Below are 18882 nucleotides of genomic sequence, written 5' to 3' on the forward strand. Positions count from 1 at the left end.
TGTCAATAGTAGTGTGAGATATCTGCAAAAGTTTTTCTTTTTGTGTTTTTGATGAATTATTTTTGCATATGTATCAAACTGTGATTCGCAAGAATGAGGAGTATCTCCTTACCAGTAAGGAGGCAAGTAGTATCCTAACTATTATTAAACTAAGATAATCACCACCTTAAAACATGCCTCTCTTTTTTGTTGTCATCACCCTAAAACATGCCATCGAATAAATGAATTTCTAGGAATGATTCCTCGATGACATGCAAACAGTACTATATTAGAAGGGGTTTGGATTATTGTTCGGGAGAAAAACTTACATGAAAAGGATGTATACACTGATAGTGTAAATTTGTGAGAAGGAATTCAACTAATGCTTTAAATTCGAAATAACAAATATGCTAGCATTGATGTAACAGATTGTGAAATTGTCTGGTCTTAGTATATTTTTGTTAGCTGCGCTTAGACTGTCACCTGCAAATTTGTGGTTTTAAAAGACCAGGAGTAGACTGACTTAGTCATTTTTCATCAACATTTCCCACTTGTCTTTGAATCTGATATTGTTGGATTTCAGTTCAAGGTTTAAAATAGAATCTCTTATATAATTTTTTTTTTTCTTCTTATATTTCTCATTTCTCGATACAATTGTCGTATGATTCCCTATAGAAATACACGATTACTTGTTTTATTTATATCTTTTGTAGTTTGAGGACGAAGTAAAATTCTATTTTATAAGAAGTTTATATATGCAATTGCATCACGACCATAGCTAACAAAAAAAGAACGAGGATAGGGCTATAAATGACAGTAGGGCCGTAAAATGACAAACTCACGAACCCTCTTGATTGTGCCTCGTTGTCACTCTTAAGAATGAGGGTTAGTGAGAGAGTAGGGCCGTAAAAAGAAGGGATCTCGAGTCTCAGCATGTACGAATTGTGCATTTTCGTATAAAGGTGGAAGGGTGAAGGGTGAAAGAGATTAAAGGCAAAAAATGTTAAAAGTAACGTATGGAATATCAGTCCAAAACTCTACCTTGTTTTATTCAGATCGGAAACCGCCTTAATAGGGGGCAAGAAGCAGATTCAAGCTACCTATTCTAACAAAGTAAATTCTTCTTCTTTTTTTCTGTTGTCGTCTGACTGTCTGAATAACCAACAAAGTTTTGAAGCAAGAAAATATCTCAAATGTTAGATATATTAGTGAAACAGAGCCCACCTAGGCCCATATAAGGATGGACTTCATGGTCGTGGGTTTGCCCAACGACATGCCCACAACTACGTAAAAAAAACAAGAAGAGGAGAATACGATGAAAAGGCATTTACATCGCCTTTTTTTTTACAACTCTAGTATTTTATTATAGTAATTAACTAAAGTGCATAGAATTTTATTATAGTAATTTACTAAAGTGCATAGAATTTTATTATAGTAATTTATTATGAAAAGGTTTGTTATGAAAACCTCATTAACAAAAACACATAATAAAAAACAAACATATATATGAAAGTTATAACTTAGTTGGTTGAGTTTTTCTACTTTTATTTATGTAGGCAGAGGTTCGAAACCCCCATACCCCCAATAATATATGTGTAAACTCCCCTTTTTCAATTGTTTGTACTGAAAAAGAGTGGATTATGTTTTATGTCATACTTTTAATGTTGATGGTCAAGCTCTTATAGCATCTCCAATAGCCTCTTCAATAACTTCGGAATGTTAAAATAGGTGAGCCACATCAATAAAATTCTCACAAATAGACTTGTCAAATTCAGTCACCAAAGTTGCAACCCGTTTCTCTTTCTTTAGAACTGACAAGTTAAAATTGACTCTTATAAATTATGAACATTTTTATAAATATTGTAGTAAGCCCAAACTGGGTTAAGATGAAGGTTTGATTATCCAAGAACAGAAGAAAGGAAGGGAAGAGAGAGAGAGAGAACAGAGAGATCAATAGAAATCAAAGCTTATGTATATTTCTCAATAAATCTGAACAGTACAATTGTAAGCTTATAAATTCTTAGCTTTTTGCTTATTGATTAAGCACTAAAGTTGATTAGCTTTTCTGACTTTCTAACCACTTCACATGATAGCACATGGCCTTACAAACAGCCTTACTAATTACTAATTAATCTCAGCTTAACTCTAACATGTAGATTATATGAGAAAGTTTAAAGCTTATGTTTGATTTGCTTGCCTAAATCTATATGTTGGTTACTGCAGAAAGCAGAGAAGAGGCTGCAACTGTTAGCAATATTATCAAGTATCTGGCCCTATGCCACCCAATCAAGCCATCAAAAACGCACATTATCAAGTATCTGGCACTATACCACCCAATCAAGCCATCGAAGACGCCTAAATTAATGTATATATTAATTCCTAGTTCCAATCATGTTAAAGAAATGAAGAAACAAGTAAAAAAAGTAGCAACCAAACGAAGAAGGAGAACATTGAAAATGAAGAACTAGTTTTGTTTTTTGGGTTTTATCTCAGTTTTAAATTTAAGGGCATTTAAGTATTTTAATTGTATTTTTTGCTATATTTGAAATTTTTTATAAAAACGGACATTTATATTTTTAAAGGGTAAATTTTGACTATTTATGATAAAAACTCTTCGTTCAGTTCGTTTATAATTTGTCTAATAAAATCCCTAAAGAAATGTTCCTTAAGAAATTGCCTAGCAAAAAAAAAGAAAAAAGAAAAAAAAAAAAGAAAAGACCAAAATAGAAAAAAAAGAGAAAAGAAGACGATATCTAATAAGGTGGCAAACAACTTTGAGAAATCGAGTGCAAGTCCTAATGTACCATTGAATGTAGAACTTATCCTCTACCAACTTATTACCTCATTCCCAATTTTGACATTAAATAATGCTTTTGAAGTTAAGAACAATGCCAAAATCGGTGAACATGGTAAAATACAACGATCAAAAGGGATGAAAAACATCAGTTAAAAAAATTAATCAGTTTCGTTTTTTTCACACTAATTCAACGAAATGTTACTGCAGAGACAAATTCATGACCAAACTCTGACCAAATTCACAAGAACTAAATAGAAATATGATAAAAGTACCAAAACGCACTTCATATTTTCCTTATATCACATTACCGTAATTGTGGTAATTATTTAGAAATTAGGACACTATTTTCACTTTGAACAAAGAAAGAAAACAAAAGTAAAAAAGAGGTAAAAAAGTCAACCAAATCCTTAATTGGTAAATTTGGCATTCTCCAAATATTGAATCAGAACACAAAGACCAACCCCCACAAATATTGAATTTGGTATTCTCTTGTCGATAGAAGGAGTAGAGCCCATCACGTGCGCGTAAAGAACTCTTGTCACTATTGGCACGTGGCCAATGGCAATTGTTTTTCTCTTTGGTCAAGATTTACACACCGAACTCTGAGACTAATAAAAACATGCAAGCTTTGGAGGGTGGGTGCGGTGCGGTGATCTTTAGGCTGCTCTTTTGCTCTGCAAGATGGATGATGCTTCGTCCCAAATAGACTCTAATTCTCTCCCTGTCTTCGTCACCAGAATTTATTAGGGTTTAACAAGTAAGTTACTCTCTCCTTAACCCAAAGTTTTCATTTTTATCAATTTAGTACTCTGTTTATTGTTTATTGTTTTCTTATCCAACTAGCCCCACCTTAAGCACGCACACGCTTTCTCTCTCTCTCTCTCTCTCTCTCTCTCTCTCTACAGAAAAGTCAATATGAGTTTTCAATTGTCTTGCCTTTTACTTATAGAGCCCTGATTTTGTTCTTCTTCTTGTTGGTTGTGATAAAATTGGTTTCAGATGATAACTGGTAGTAGTTTTTGGGAATTCTGAAGTTTCCAGTGATTGAATGATGTGTTTCTTCAAAGTTTTTTTTTGTGGTGTTGGTAAACTGAATCTCGTCGTCTAAAACAAATTGGGGAACTGGGTTTTTGATTTCATAGAGAGGTTGATTTGGAGGGTTTGGGGTCTGCGTTTTTTTAGATGGCCACCACTTCGTTTGAGTTGGAGGATCAGACAGACGAGGATTTCTTTGACAGATTGGTTAATGACGACATTGATTTTACTGGAAATGTGCCTAGTTCTGTACAAAACAGTGAGCCTGACGAGGTCAAAGCTTTTTCAAAATTGAGTATTTCAGAAGCCGGTTCTCTAGGAGTAGACATCAGCGGCAATGGTGGTTTTGGGGTTAATGATGAATTGGGTCATGAAGATAGGGTTGTGTTGGAATCGTTGGATCCACTTCAGGACCCTGTAGAAGTTGTTAAAGAAAGCAAGTCACCGACACCTGATTCTAAAAATGAGTTCATTGCATTGAATGATATAGCCGATAATGGAAATGAGGCTAGGGCTTTGGAGGATAAAGCAGATGATAGAAATGAGGCTAGTGCATTGGATGATAAAGCCGGTAATGGAAATGAGGCTAAGGCACTGGAGCATAAAGGGAAGGAAGGTGCGGTAGATGGGGCAGGGAGTACTAGTATTGTATCGGCGGAAACTGGTGTGAAAGTAGTTCAATGGAGTTCGTTTAACTCAGATTTGAAACCTTCTGCTGGGAACTCGGATTTTTTCAGTGAATTTGGAGATTACTCGGAAGACCCATTTGCAAATTTGGGTAATACAGAAAAATCTTGGGCTGAGTCTATGGTCACTAATGGTGTTTTGGAGAACTCAGTTGCTGATTTAGGTGCTTCTAGTTACGGGCAGAATCAAGAAGGTCAGCCTTGTGGGGCTATTGAGGAACAAAATTTAGATGGGGAGGACTTGAATGGTAGTCAGAATTGGGAAAATCTTTACCCGGGATGGAGGTTTGATCCAAATACTGGGCAATGGTATCAGTTGGAGGGTTATGATGTGAGTGCCAATACAAATACAGATGTGAACATTAATGCAAATACTCAAGAGAGTTTTAATGTGAATTCTCAGTCTGTAGATAATGTGGTTTTTTCAGACCAGAAAGAAGATGCTTATTATTTCCAGCAACCAGCGCAGTCTGTTTCTCAGAGTGTGGCCCAGGGAAGTGAAATTAGCACTGGTTCTAACTGGAATGAGCATTCTTGCGGGAACACAGATTACCCTGCACATATGGTTTTTGATCCCCAGTACCCCGGGTGGTACTATGATACAATTGCTCAAGCATGGAAGCAGTTGGAGTCTTCCGCTTCAGCTTCTGATCAGTCAACAAGTGTGGAGCATAATCAGCAATATCACAATACCAATGTTGAGAATCATGGGTCACAGAGTCTGCTCAATGAACAAAATGTTGCAAACTGGGGTGGATCTGTGAGCACCTATGATCAGCAAAGTGCGAGTATGTGGCATACTCAGAATGTTGCCAAGAGCGACACTGTTAGTTTTCCTGAGAAACAGCAGTATGCAACCCAGTATTTTTCAGCCGAGCATGTAGCTAATTCTGTGAATCAACAAACAGGATTCAATCCTTCTGGATCAATTGCTCCTAATGAAGAGGTAAGTCATGGCTATGGTATCAGTGGTGGGGTTGGTGGGTTTGAAAGCTTTCATCCTGCAGGAAACTTTTCTCAGCATCAGAATCAAGCCAAGGAGCCAAACCAAGTGATGAGTTTCTCACCTGCTAACTTTGATTGTCAGAAGCCAGTACATTTTTCACAGCAGCCAGTCCAGAGTGGAAGTCAGTTTTCTCATGAGGCCAGAATGGGGAGGTCATCTGCAGGACGACCTCCACATGCCCTAGTTACTTTTGGATTTGGTGGGAAACTTATAGTCATGAAAGATAATAGTTATTCTCCTGCAAACATGACATATCAAAGCCAGGTCAGGCCTTACTTTCTGACTTCAATTTCCTGAGACACATACCTATATATACATATATATACATTATATATACATATATAATATATATGTAGATGCGTACATGTTTATACTTGTATGTCTGGTGTTGGCATAAATGCTGTAGTAGGCCCTAATTTCTTTTCCCTTTCAATTTTGTCATGTGAAGGACTCTGTAGGAGGTGTGATTAATGTTCTCAATCTGATGGAAGTTGTTGTAGACAAAACTGATGCTGCTAGCTTTGGAACTGGTTGTCATGATTATTTCCATGCATTGTGCCAACAATCTTTTCCTGGCCCTTTGGTTGGGGGAAATGCTGGAAGTAGGGAATTAAACAAATGGATAGATGACAAGATTGCAAACTGCAAAACTCCTTGCATGGATTTCAGAAAGGGGGACCATTTGAGGTTGCTTTTCTCTTTACTAAAAATAGCATGCCAATATTATGGAAAACTTCGATCTCCCTTTGGCACTGACCTGGCATTGAAGGTATTTTTTTTTGGTTTGTAAACTGTTTATTTATGACCTGTTTGACTGTTTGGACGCCATATCACATTTTAATTGTATTTCAGTCATAAATATCAAAACCTGGGCATTTCATGAGCACGTAGATTTAATTCTATCACATTAATTATGCTGGTTTTACATTTTTCTTGATGGGGTGTGTTCAGTAGACAGATTTTCAAATTAAATGTTTGTATTGATATTGATAATTGCCTCTTAAATTTAAATGCAACAGAATGGCCCCTCAGTTATATTTAAATAACTATATGGCAGTGTAATAAGCATATAGATTAAAAAATTGCAATTCCATAAATCTGGTGTTTTCATCATTAGAAATTTAGAATTCTACTGATGGCTTGATTCTACTACCTGTTATTAGTGTTTTATCTTCCTATGTGGTCCTCTCCTTCCTAAATTTATTGCAGTCCATGATTTCATATGAACTTGGAATTCTTTTGTTTTTGTTTTGGGTGTGAGTTTAGTTTAGTTTAAAATATCTGTTTCAACCCTAAATCCTTGCAATTTATTGATTCATTTGAAGATTGAAATTGCAGAGATTTTCTTTATATATTCAAGAGCATCTACCAGTTCTCCGGTTGGTATGGTTATTAACCACTTTCGTTATCATAAAATTAGGAAACTGATAGTCCAGAGTCAGCTGTTGCTAAGCTTTTTTACTCTGCTAAGAGAAGTAACGAGTATGGTGCTCTTATGTGCTGCTTACATAACTTGCCTTCTGAAGCACAGAGTCAAGTATGTCATATTCTCTCTCTCTCTCTCTCTCTCTCTCTCTCTCTCTCTATATATATATATATATATATATATATATAATCTGTCTATCTTAAATTTGGTTTTTAATTATGGGTTTCCTTTTTGGCTATAGAAATTTATCAGTACCTTCCATAATGAATATATGTTATTGCTTTAGGCTACTGCTCTTGAGGTACAGAAGCTTCTTGTCTCTGGTAGGAAGAAAGAGGCTTTACAATGCGCACAGGAAGGTCAATTGTGGGGTCCAGCACTGGTCATTGCATCGCAGCTTGGTGATCAGGTTATCAAAAACATTTTTTTTATCAAAACACACCAAGGAAACGTGTCTGATCTAATTTCAGAATTTGTTCTTTATGCTAATGTTTGTTCGCTTTGTTCATTATTGCATGCAGTTTTATGGTGATGCTGTGAAGCATATGGCTCTAAACCAGTTAGTAGCAGGATCACCATTGAGGACGTTGTGCTTGTTAATTGCCAGGCAGCCTGCAGACGTGTTTTCCAATGCCACTACAGATAGCAATCTACCTATGAATATATCACAACAACATACACAGGTGATTTACAAATTTGGTTATTTTGTGCAGAAAAAAAGGGTTATCTCTTTGTGTCATGAAAAAGGGTTATATCTTCAGGCTTAGACCTGGGACTCCCTTTTTTTCTTCTCCTAAATTCATTTTTTGCTTCTCTACTGAATAGAACACTGAAACGGCATGTGTGTAATTGTCATGCTCATGATCCTATGTTATTGAAGTTCCTTGTATATTTTTGTCTAAGATATTGATTATTTCCTTACTACAGATTGGGGCCAATTACATGTTAGATGGATGGGAAGAGAATTTAGCCATCTTAACTGCAAACAGAACAACAGATGATGAGCTTGTTATCATCCATCTTGGAGATTGCCTATGGAAGGAAAGGGGCCAGGTATTTTGTCTGTTTCTTGGATTGAGTTCCCTTTTATTTTTATGCCTCAAAAAGATGTTATCTTCTCTGGTTTTATCCTGACTGGAAAGCAATTGCGCAGAACACTGCTGCACACATATGTTATTTGGTTGCAGAAGCGAACTTTGAGCAATATTCAGAGAGTGCAAGACTGTGTCTTCTTGGTGCGGATCATTGGAAATTTCCACGAACATATGCCAGTCCTGAGGCTATCCAGGTGGTCTACATTATCAGTCCTGTGTTTTTGCTCCATTTTTTGATATGCTTTATTTCACTAACTGATGCATGATTTGCTTACACTTATGATTGACATGTACTGATCGTTCTACTCATTGTGTTGTGGAGTCCAAAAGTTTTGTTTTCATAGTTTCTCTGTATTTGATCAGAAGTATGTGGCAGTCTGCTTTTGGAGAATGTAGCATAACCGTTTGAAAGCAGAAAATGTTTCACTGTATTATTATTGTTATTTTGTTGTTGTTGTTGTTGTTGTTGTTATTGTTGTTTTCATTATTGTTATTACTATGGCTGTTCTTTTTGTTGTAACTAAATCAACCTTTTGCATATGTTGGCAGAGGACAGAATTGTACGAATACTCAAGGGTTCTTGGAAATTCTCAGTTTCTCCTACTTCCTTTTCAGCCATATAAGCTTATTTATGCCCACATGCTGGCTGAAGTTGGAAAAGTTGGAGATGCTCTGAAGTAAGTATGGGTGTTGTTCATCTAAACCATTTTTATCTATAGACTGAAAATGATCGTTTTTTTAATCTGCCTCTAGCTTATTACACATTATGTTTGGTCAGATACTGTCAAGCAATTTTAAAGTCTTTAAAATATGGTCGAGCACCTGAATTGGACACATGGAGACAGTTAGTGTCATCTCTGGAAGAGCGGATAAGAGCCCACCAACAGGTTTTTCTCCAACATTCAGTTCCTTTATCAAGTCTTTCTGTCTATACGTTTTCTTACAGCGACATTTTGTACAGGGTGGTTACAATACAAATTTGGCCCCAGCCAAACTGATGGGAAAATTGTTTACATTATTTGATAATACTGCTCATCGTGTGGTCGGTGGCCTGCCTCCACCTGTACCTGCAACATCACAAGGCCATGCTCATCAACCAGGAGGCCCAAGCGTATCCAACAATCAATCAACAATGGGTGTGTCTCCATTAATGCCTTCAGCATCAATGGAGCCAATAAGTGAATGGAGTGCTGAGAGCAATCAACTGAATATCCCCAATAGAAGCATTTCGGAGCCAGATTTTGGGAGAAGCCCGGGAAAGGTAGATAAATGTTTTTGCCATTAGACCTTGTTTTGACCAACCGTGTCATGAATTTATATATATATTTTTTGGTTGGGGGGGTGGGGTTGATCAGTCTTGAAGTTCAGCCAAACTTACTGAACAGGGCAGATCCCTTCTGGTTCAATCAATCAAAGAGCAAAAAAAATTAGTAATCCACTTAGCTTCACACATTGTGCATTACAGTATTGGATAAGTAATTAAGGATTGGACAAATTTTATAATTTCTGAGTTACTAGTGAGATCAACGATTTAAACTTATAAAATATCGAAGTTTGTGGTTACAAGTAAGCACGTCTATATTTTCTTTTTCATTACTGTTGTTTTGGGTTATTGGGAGGTGCTCGTGCATATGAAGTGAATGGACATATAGAAGAAATTTATAAAATGTGAATGTAAAACATCAGTTACATGCATGAGAAGTTAGAACCTTGCTCTCTTTAGATTTGAGCAGAAACTGGATTTCAGTAGCTGGCTTGTGTTTTACTGTGAGAGAGAGAAGAGAGACAGAGGCAGAAAGAAATTTACAGCAGTTATTTGGTGTTCAATCAGGTTGATGCATCCAAGAAAGTGGACTCTTCTAAAACACAAGAAAAGGCATCAACATCTCGTTTTGGTAATTTTGGCTCACAGATATTCCAAAAGACTCTGGGATTTGTCAAAAGATCCCAGTCAGATCGGCAGGTACTTAAATATTATTGTTACTAAGTTTGAATGAGGGGATTTCCTTCGTAGAGATTATATTATCTCAGTTTAGCCTCATAAGTTGTCCTGCTTTTGTTCTTCTGAAGGCTAAATTGGGTGAAAAGAATAAATTCTACTATGATGAGAAACTTAAACGATGGGTTGAAGAAGGTGCTGAACCTCCAGCCGAGGAAGCAGCCTTACCACCTCCACCACCAACTGCAGCCTTCCCGAATAGAGTTCAAGATTACAACATAAATGACGCACTGAACACCAAAAGTTTCGATGCAGTTGCTGGGCCACAAATCAAAAGCCCGGTGGCCCCTGAGCAGAGTTCAGGAATACCACCCATCCCACCCAGTTCAAACCAATTCTCTGCACGTGGACGTACAGGTGTTCGCTCAAGGTAGACTCCTGGATTCTCTCTCTCTCTCGTTGTTGCTTTTCATTGTATTTTTTCGACAAGAAGTGTAATGTCTCTTAACGTACAGTTTATTCAAATTTTCTTAGGTATGTTGATACATTCAACAAAGGTGGTGGGACCCCAGGAAGCTTATTTCAGTCACCATCTCTTCCATCTGCTAAACCTGTGGTTGGTCCCAATCCCAAGATGTTCATCCCCACTGCTGTAACTTCTTATGAGAAGACAGTTCAAACACCTGGAGAGAGCGAGCAGGAGCCGTTGGTGACCATCAACAATCCCCCAAAATCATTTCAGGATGTATTGCCCACTCCACAAACATCAACATCATCTTCAATGACCACTATGCAACGGTTTCCTAGCATGGACAACATTGTACAAAAGAGAGCAGGAGAAATGGCAAATGGCAGTAGCTTTGTTCCCCCTGAATCTCGCCGTGTAGCATCATGGAGTGGAAGCCTTAATCATGCTAGCAATCCTTCTATGAGGAATGAAATAAAACCTCTAGGAGAAGCACTTGGTAGGTCTCCATTGTCGCATATGCATAGTGGTCCGCCATCATTGCAGTCTTCAAGAAGTGGTGGTAGTTTCGGAGACGACCTTCATGAAGTTGAACTTTGAAGTGTTAGGGAATAGTTGTAAATCTATAGAAAGGGTTGCATTAGACAGGGCTGGTGTCACCTGATCCTTCTGCAAGTTCAGTGATGGGGACGACACAGATGGGGAGTTCAGGTTTTTGGTGAAGCCCCTATAACCCCATTAGAGGAATTACATATATACCTGAAACCAACAATTAGTTTGAATGATATGTTGCCTTTGTCCTCAAACCAGAAAGGACATGCGATGGCATTCTGTACAGGTCAACAGATTGCCCTGAGGAAAACGAAAGGGGCCTTGAAACAGAAAGTAAGCAGCCCTTGTACCAATTTGGGAGGGAAAATTGCTTAGCATAATTGCAAATGTAAGATATACCATTTCTCCCATTCACATATCTTATTCAGAATTTTGTCGAATCAATAAATAACATTGAAATGAGAGTCTGAAAGTTCTTGTTTAAGATTTCTCCTTTCATTTACCCTTATTTCTTCTTGTTACAAATAATGACAGGATTTATATTTGACACGGTGAAGTGATTCCTTAAACTTTTGTTATCATATACTTTTTCCTTTATGGATCAGGTGCACCTGTATTTTTTTTCCCACCACATCTGCACTCTGTAATTTTATTTTCTCCCAAATTGAAGTGATATGTCTCTGCATCGCACCAAGGTTTGCACTCAAAGCACTCAAGCCCAACAAAGTCCCAATCCTTTCTTTTTGTCCCCCTACAGCCTACGAAGTTTCATGAATTGTAATAGTCTAAATAACTTTTGAACATTTCTCACCAAAGGTAAATGAACTTTTCTTTTAATCGAACTTAGGACTTCCGGTGCATGTTAAATGCTCCACTTAAGATATACACTCCTTGCTAAAAGGAAATAAACTTAAACATTGTGGAAGAAGAGATTTGCTACTTCATTTTATCTTCGAGTTATTATGTCAAACATTTTCTCAACTTAGTACTCTACCCGATTTTGGAAGAGCTCCCAAATCCAAATTCATTATCTCATTGATGAAAATGAAGAAAATTTTGTCAACCATGTTGTCAAATTAATATTTCAGGAAAAAAAAAAAAGTATACAAGAGTATGAGTGCAGAATGAAAAGATGGGAATGTGAAAATTATAAAAGCACCAATTTATTAAAATGTAATAAAATAATGGAAACCGAAATGTCCCCTCTCCCTCTTCTTGAAAAGAAAAGAAAAAAAGAAAAAAATGAAAAAATGAAAAAAATGAAAAAATGAAAAAAATGAAAAAAAAAAGTGGAAGAAAAGAAGAATAAGTAACAAAAAACCAAACAGAAGCTCTCCTACTATAAAGGGCGCAAACAGAAGCATCCGTTAGCAGAAGAAAAGAGAGAGAGCCAGCCATGGAATACTCCTACCCACAAAAGCATCAAGAAGACCACACCCAATACCAGCAATACCAACAATACCAACAACAACAACAACAACAAGAAGCAGCAGCAGCATATGACCCATCAAGAATTCAAGCCTACGACCACTCATATCAATCCTATTATGCCTACAATCATCAACAACAACAATATGAATATGACCACCACCAATACCAGCAATATTACAATCCCACTCAAGATTACAGAAATTCCTACGACACCACCACCGCCACCACCCAACATCAATTCCATCAAGAACCCACTTCGATTCATCCTCCTGGGGTCCCAATCCCGCCTGAACCGCCACACAACGCGGATCCCGGGCAAACCCATTTGCAGAATGCGTATTATGCACATGGGGTTGTTGAAGATCAGCAGCAGCAGCAAATGAATTCGGTTTCGGGTGGATTGATACCGGCGGCTGTGGCTGCACTTTCGCAGCTGACGCAACTTTCTGCGAACATGGATGCGGCGCAGAGGGCCACTCAACCGCCGGTAAGGGGTTTGCTTTGTTGGTTTTGATTGCAATTTTTGAAATTATGCATTTGTGAATTAATGTGTTTCTTTTTTTTGTTTATTTGACCAATCTTATGAATCTGTTGTTTATAATCTACTTGGAGTTGGCCATGTTTCTAGCATTTGATTTGATATGTAGAGTTTGAAAACATTGTTGCAAAATGTGTTATATATTTGATATAAGAAATTCACTGAGGAAGAATTATACCAATGAAGTACAACAAATGAAAAAAATTTGATGGCATTTCCTCAAACCTATCTTGTGTTCTTCATCGAGCTTCCATCAAGCTTCTCTTATGTTTCTATTTTCTTTAATGGCTCGAGCATATTTATAAGAACAAAAAAATAAAAAATAAAAAAAAGTTTTCTTCATCAATTGATGGCCGTTCCTCCAAGCCAAGAAGATAAGCAAAAACTGATTACAAGTTGCTAGGGACACATGCATGTGAGTTGACATTTCGTGTGTGCTCATGCTTTTCTTTTAAACACTTGCTGAGGGGATGCAATCATGGTAAAACAGTAGACTCGTCTGCAAGAGGGTGGTTTAGTGTCTTCATGTGTGTGCTTTTCCTTATTATCCCATGAAGGAGATGCCATGTCGAAGCAATAAAAAACTCTATAAGAGAGTGTATTTGACATATATCAGGATCTCTCTTAAGTATGGCAGCATCTTCCATTCTTCCCCAAAATTGCATCTTAGGATGCTTTTCAGAAAACTAGTGTAGCCTTGACGATGTTTTGGATTTGATATTTTGCTTTAAGAAAAAGATATGTAATTGGATATCTCTGTATAACAGACTTTCTTTTTAATTTAGTGTGTAATGCATTTTTAAAAATTCTTTAACGAATCTGAGGGATCTGGTTCATAGCTTCTCTATTCAGGTCCCGTTGTTTATGTGGTTTGCCTTTCTGGGTTGAATCTTTATTCATGTATTGCTACTTCAATCTGTGCAATCTCTTATCAGAAATCACTTAACGTGTTTGGTCAGATTAATTTTAGCATTTAATTCATCTATATACTTTCCATTCTTTCTATATATTAAGTCTTATCGTCATTACTGGTTTATATCTATCTTTGTGCATTTTATTTCAAAATTTTCATTATTTCTGTTACTTTTTTCTGTTCATGGTAGCATTAGTAATAAAACCATTACATGGATTGCTTTATCCTTAAATGCTATTCTGCAGATTGGGCAAACTCCATATAGAGGTGGAGGTAGGAGGGGCAATAGGCCCTTCCGAGGGGGTGGTCGGGGCCATTTTGGTTACCATGGTTCTAGACCAGATGGCTCAGCCCACCCTTTCCGCGGTAGGGGACGTGGCCAGGGTGGTGGTAGACACTTTCCACAGTATGGTGCTGCATCAAACAATCTAAATTCAGCATCTGTACCTGCTGAAGGTGTAGCTGCTTTAATGCAGCCGCCTTCAGCATTGGTTCCTGGGCAGGCACCATTACCTGTACCAACACAAGTGTCTTCTACTTCATTCTGGCGACCTCCTCGTATGGCTTGGTGTGAACTTTGTAGGGTTGACTGCAACACTCCTGAAATCCTTGAGCAGCATAAAAATGGAAAGCGACACAAAAAATATATGCAGGTATATGAGGAGTTGCAGAAACTCAACAAAGTCAAAACTGAACAGCAGAATGCTCAAATGCCCAACACTGAATTAAAACCAGAAGTTGGTCAACCTGTGAAAGTTGAGGGATTTGAGGAAAAACAACCCTTACAAGAAAATCTTACTTCTGAAGTAATTACTGATAATAATAGAAATGAAACAGATCAGAAAGATACTGGGGCAAATTCTGAAGCTTCTGCAGGACCTGGGAACAAGTCCGGGGATCACTTTGCAGCTCGGGGACGTGGTTTCAAGCGTAGGATGAGGGGGGGACGAGGGGGTAAGTATATGAGGACTAATGAAGGATCACGAAGATCAGTTGAGCCTCCCAAACCAAAACAAGTGATTCCTTTTATATGTGAATTGTGCAATATCAAGTGTGAGTCACAGGTGGTTTTCGATAGTCATTTGAGTGGTAAAAAGCACCTAGCCACCCTTAAAAGGTTTCATGGCCACCGTGCTTTGTATGGAGAAGTGGGGCTTCAAGCACTTTACCCATCTAACTTCAATGCCGCCTCAACTTCAGCCACCCCAACTTCAGCCGCCCCCACTGTCCAGCAAGGTGACAATGATCCTCAGGCCCTCTTGGCCCAATTGTTGATGACTTATGTGCTCACTCAAACCCAAGCACAAGGGTCATCACCAGCCCCAGCGCCTGCATCTGCAGTTGCACCAGTCGGAACCCACAATCAGCTCGAGTTGATTCAAGGATTGCAAACGATGTGTCAAGATGGGAGCCAAAATGCGGTTATCTTGGAACTCAAACGTCAGCTGCAATGTGCAGCAGCTGGGAACCCAGAAACAAACACTGGGAATGGAACATCAGAGTTTGAAGCAAAGGAGGTAAGCGTTCCTATAAGTAGAACGTCAGAGTTTGAAGCAAAGGAGGTAAGCGTTCCTATAAGTAGAACATCAGAGTTTGAAGCAAAGGAGGTAAGTGTTCCTATAAATACGTCAGTTGTGGCGCCAGCAGAGAATCCAGTCACAAGCGAGCAAGTTTCTCAGACAGCATCAGATAAAGAGTGTGGAGCTGCCCCCTCAGATCCAATTTTTCAGCCAAAAGCTGAAAACCAAATGCAGGAACCAGAGTCCAAGAAAGAAGAGCGAACTGAATAGATGTAGTTACATATTTGTTGGGGAAACCACTGAGCAAAGTGAGGTCCTAAGCTAGGCCCTTCAATGACTGAATAAGATACACTCATTTCAGCCATGGTACAGTTTTATTTTACATTGAACTAAATGGTTATGTTCTTTTGTATAACACATGTTTTGGTCGTGGGACGTTCAGAATTACCCATATGTCTTTACCTTTTTGCTGAATATACATCTCATTGGCATCTATCGATTAGCCATTTTGCTGTTTTGCCCTATGGGTATGTTATGTATGTATGCTGACTAGTTAAGTGATGCCTCTTTAGTATGACAAAGTTCCCATTTCTTTTCCTTTTTCCCCGTTTTTGGATTTTTTTTCTTTATTTCAAACTCATGGACCATTTGCAAATCATCTAACAACAGTTTTTTTATGCATATGATATGAAAACAGGAACAGATCAATTATCTTTGTTGTCTTTTATGTTCATCGATTATGTTCTCCCGATAATGTATCCGTGTATATGTTAATAGCTTGTTGGAAAGTTAAACAAATGAAATATTGCAGTTTAAGTGAGTTTTAAATTGAAGAAATGGAACATTATTTGGTAGAACAAATTTAGTAACTTTCATTATTTTCGGACAATGATATTCCTTTCTGCTATTTTTTCTTTAGTATGGCATTGTTTCATAGGGTTTCATTACATGGTTAGTTTTCCAATGTAACGATGTAGTGTGGACTTAGTTTTATAACATTGTTCAACAAATCCCGGCACTGGGAAGAAGACATATCATATAAATATCTGACATTGAGAAAAGAAATATCAATAATAACCTACTAATCTTTTGCATTGCATATAGAACATGTCTCTTTAGCATCTGCGGAGTTGGCCAAGACAGGTGTTCCCACCTCCTTGCATCCGAGTTCAGTCTTCCTCCCCGATCAATCATGCTATGTTATGTGTGAAAACTTTTCCACTTAGCATAGTGTAATTAGCCAGAGATAACAAAATAATATTGTCCCTGTTTCATATAAATTTTTCTGGTACTTTAGAATAGTTAGAAATTAGAACATCGTTATGTTGAAAAACAAAAATTAAATTTTTTATTTATTTTTTAACATGTCTTCAAGACAGATCCAACAAAACGAGCCGTTTTGATGGGAGAGTTCGACAAAGTTTAAAACGCTGCGTTCTCCTTATCCCTCTCCCTCCAGCGCTAAAAAATGTTTTGTCAGCGACTGGCAGCTCTACCGGCACAAACCGACCTCTTCCTTCCCTTCCCAATCGGCACCGTTCCCAAAGTCCGAAATGCCCCCACGTCCATTCAACTCCCTCTCACCAAAAACCGTAAAAGCGGCCCTCGAATAAGTGCAATCTCCACAGATGAAATTCCTCCAAATGCCCTCCGCCGGAAGCGTGACCCGAACTGGAGAGGCGGGTTTAGCGTAGGGGTAGATTTAGGAATGTCGCGTACCGGCCTCGCTCTTAGCAAAGGGTTCAACTTTCGTCCTCTCACCGTAATTATCCCCCAACCTCATGCCCCTGATTTCAAAACAACTCATTTTTTATTCTTTGAAAATATCTTTTAATTTCGTTTTTCATTGTGTTTAGGTGTTGAGTTTGAGAGGGCAGAAGCTTGAGGATCAACTCCTTGAGATTGCAAAGCAGCAGGTCCTAAAATTATTACTTATTTTTAAACTTATAATCTTCTTCTTTTGTTTTTTGGTAATAATATGGGATTAAATAATTAAATGAAGAAGAAAAGTTGTAGGAGGCAGATGAGTTTATAGTCGGACTTCCGAAATCGAGTGATGGGAAAGAGACGCCTCAGTCCAACAAAGTTCGTAGCGTTGCTGGGAGGCTTGCTGTTAGTGCTGCTCAGAGGTATAAAATCAAGCATTTGGTCATCTATACAATGCAATGTAGATATGAAAGTATTACATGTATGTATCTGTTTTTCTTTTTTCCTGTTTGGTTTGCTTGCTTGAAATGAAAATTTATAGTCTCTTTGTTTTGGATGCTTTGCTTTATTCAAAATACGAGGACTCTGGTGTTTTTTTTTTTTTTTTTTTTTTTTGTGTGTGTGTGCTTGAGATAGTGCAATGTTCACCGGAGTTTTTAATTGCAGGGGTTGGAGGGTATACCTGCAGGATGAAAACGGGACGTCCATCGAAGCCATGGATCGCATGATTAACGTGTAATCCTTTCTACCAAATCACCTTTTTCAATGTTTGAATACTTTTTGCTTTGTTTAAAGATGGCTATTGATTATCATAATGCATGTTTTCGTTTCTTGAGTAGCTTCTGTTTGGTTTGAACTGTAAAATGGCGTTTAGAATGTGAATGGAAACAAAATTGAACACAACATGAGCTCATCATGAGATTAAAACAAACAAAATTTATCCATAAATTCGCATCCTTTGTGAATCGGACTTCTTTAACTCTTTGTGAGGCGTGAAAACCTTTAGGTCAGAAAATATGCAAAACTGAAGAGGTATTAGTTCATCAGATTAGGAGTCTTGTGCTTCATCTTCTTTCTATGCTTCCTTCTGTGAATTTATTTTTGCACCCAATGTAGGATGTTTTGCCATTTCTTGCCTGAGATCAAGTTTCTTTTCAGGGGCCTCGGCAAGTCTGATCGGCAAAGCAAAGTCGATGCCTACGCTGCCGTGGTATGCAAGAAAATATAATGTCTGTGCGATACGTTGTCTTATTAAAGCTTTATAAATTTGTTCGTCTTTGGTGCATGTATAAGAAGGGAGCAATGAAGTTTTCTGTTCTTTTTTTAGGAGCAATCCAGGATATAAATTGAAGTATGTTTTGTTATTTTTCTGGTTGCAGATGGTGCTGGAGAGATATTTTTCCATGTCAGGACAGGGCACTGAGCTTGTGGTACCCAAGAATTTGGATCTGCAGGACAAACTTCGAAGAGGTCCTCCTAAAGATATTGACTTTTACCCCGAAGATTATGAGGATTAACCATTCACTATTAACAGTAAACCCGACTCTTTGAAACACATTTTCAAGAGGAGCATAAACAAGAGAGAAGAGGCAATGGTTTTGCAATCCCATTTGCGATTAATCTTTCTTTTTTACTTTCCTTCATTCTTTTGTTGGTCATTAAGCGAGCAATATGCAAATATGGAAATCCTTCGTGGGACATTCTCCTGTTGTAAATATCGCATTATATAAGAATTTTTTCATTATTATCACCTATTTGTTTTTCTAAATCTTTTCTATAAGTAATTGCATATA

General features: G+C 37.7%; 3 protein-coding genes across 4 annotated transcripts; all 3 read left to right on the forward strand.

Annotated features, from left to right (window-relative positions):
• On the forward strand, positions 3311 to 11529 carry LOC18785850 (protein transport protein SEC16B homolog). Its single transcript, XM_020556784.1, has 14 exons — positions 3311 to 3533; positions 3776 to 5767; positions 5952 to 6272; positions 6924 to 7040; positions 7216 to 7338; positions 7451 to 7612; positions 7857 to 7982; positions 8083 to 8217; positions 8573 to 8700; positions 8802 to 8910; positions 8985 to 9284; positions 9855 to 9986; positions 10094 to 10392; positions 10497 to 11529. Exons 2-14 carry the CDS (start codon positions 3959 to 3961, stop codon positions 11026 to 11028), a joined length of 4293 nt encoding a protein of 1430 aa, XP_020412373.1. The 5' UTR covers positions 3311 to 3533; positions 3776 to 3958; the 3' UTR covers positions 11029 to 11529.
• LOC18786855 lies at positions 11880 to 15980 on the forward strand. The gene is made up of 2 exons (XM_020556786.1): positions 11880 to 12898; positions 14108 to 15980. Exons 1-2 carry the CDS (start codon positions 12377 to 12379, stop codon positions 15650 to 15652), a joined length of 2067 nt encoding a protein of 688 aa, XP_020412375.1. The 5' UTR covers positions 11880 to 12376; the 3' UTR covers positions 15653 to 15980.
• Positions 16725 to 18839, forward strand: LOC18785840 (putative pre-16S rRNA nuclease). 2 transcript variants are annotated; one of them, XM_020556788.1, is made up of 6 exons: positions 16725 to 17144; positions 17239 to 17298; positions 17399 to 17511; positions 17756 to 17824; positions 18248 to 18318; positions 18469 to 18585. In XM_020556788.1, the coding sequence occupies exons 1-5, from the start codon at positions 16851 to 16853 to the stop codon at positions 18315 to 18317; spliced, it is 606 nt and encodes a 201-aa protein (XP_020412377.1). In that variant the 5' UTR covers positions 16725 to 16850; the 3' UTR covers position 18318; positions 18469 to 18585. The 2 variants fall into 2 exon arrangements, with proteins under 2 accessions (XP_020412377.1, XP_020412376.1); XM_020556787.1 differs by having other exon boundaries at positions 16734 to 17144; positions 18248 to 18299; positions 18469 to 18839.

Source organism: Prunus persica, chromosome G2 (assembly GCF_000346465.2).
Source record: "Prunus persica cultivar Lovell chromosome G2, Prunus_persica_NCBIv2, whole genome shotgun sequence".
NCBI classification, from domain to species: Eukaryota; Viridiplantae; Streptophyta; class Magnoliopsida; order Rosales; family Rosaceae; genus Prunus; species Prunus persica.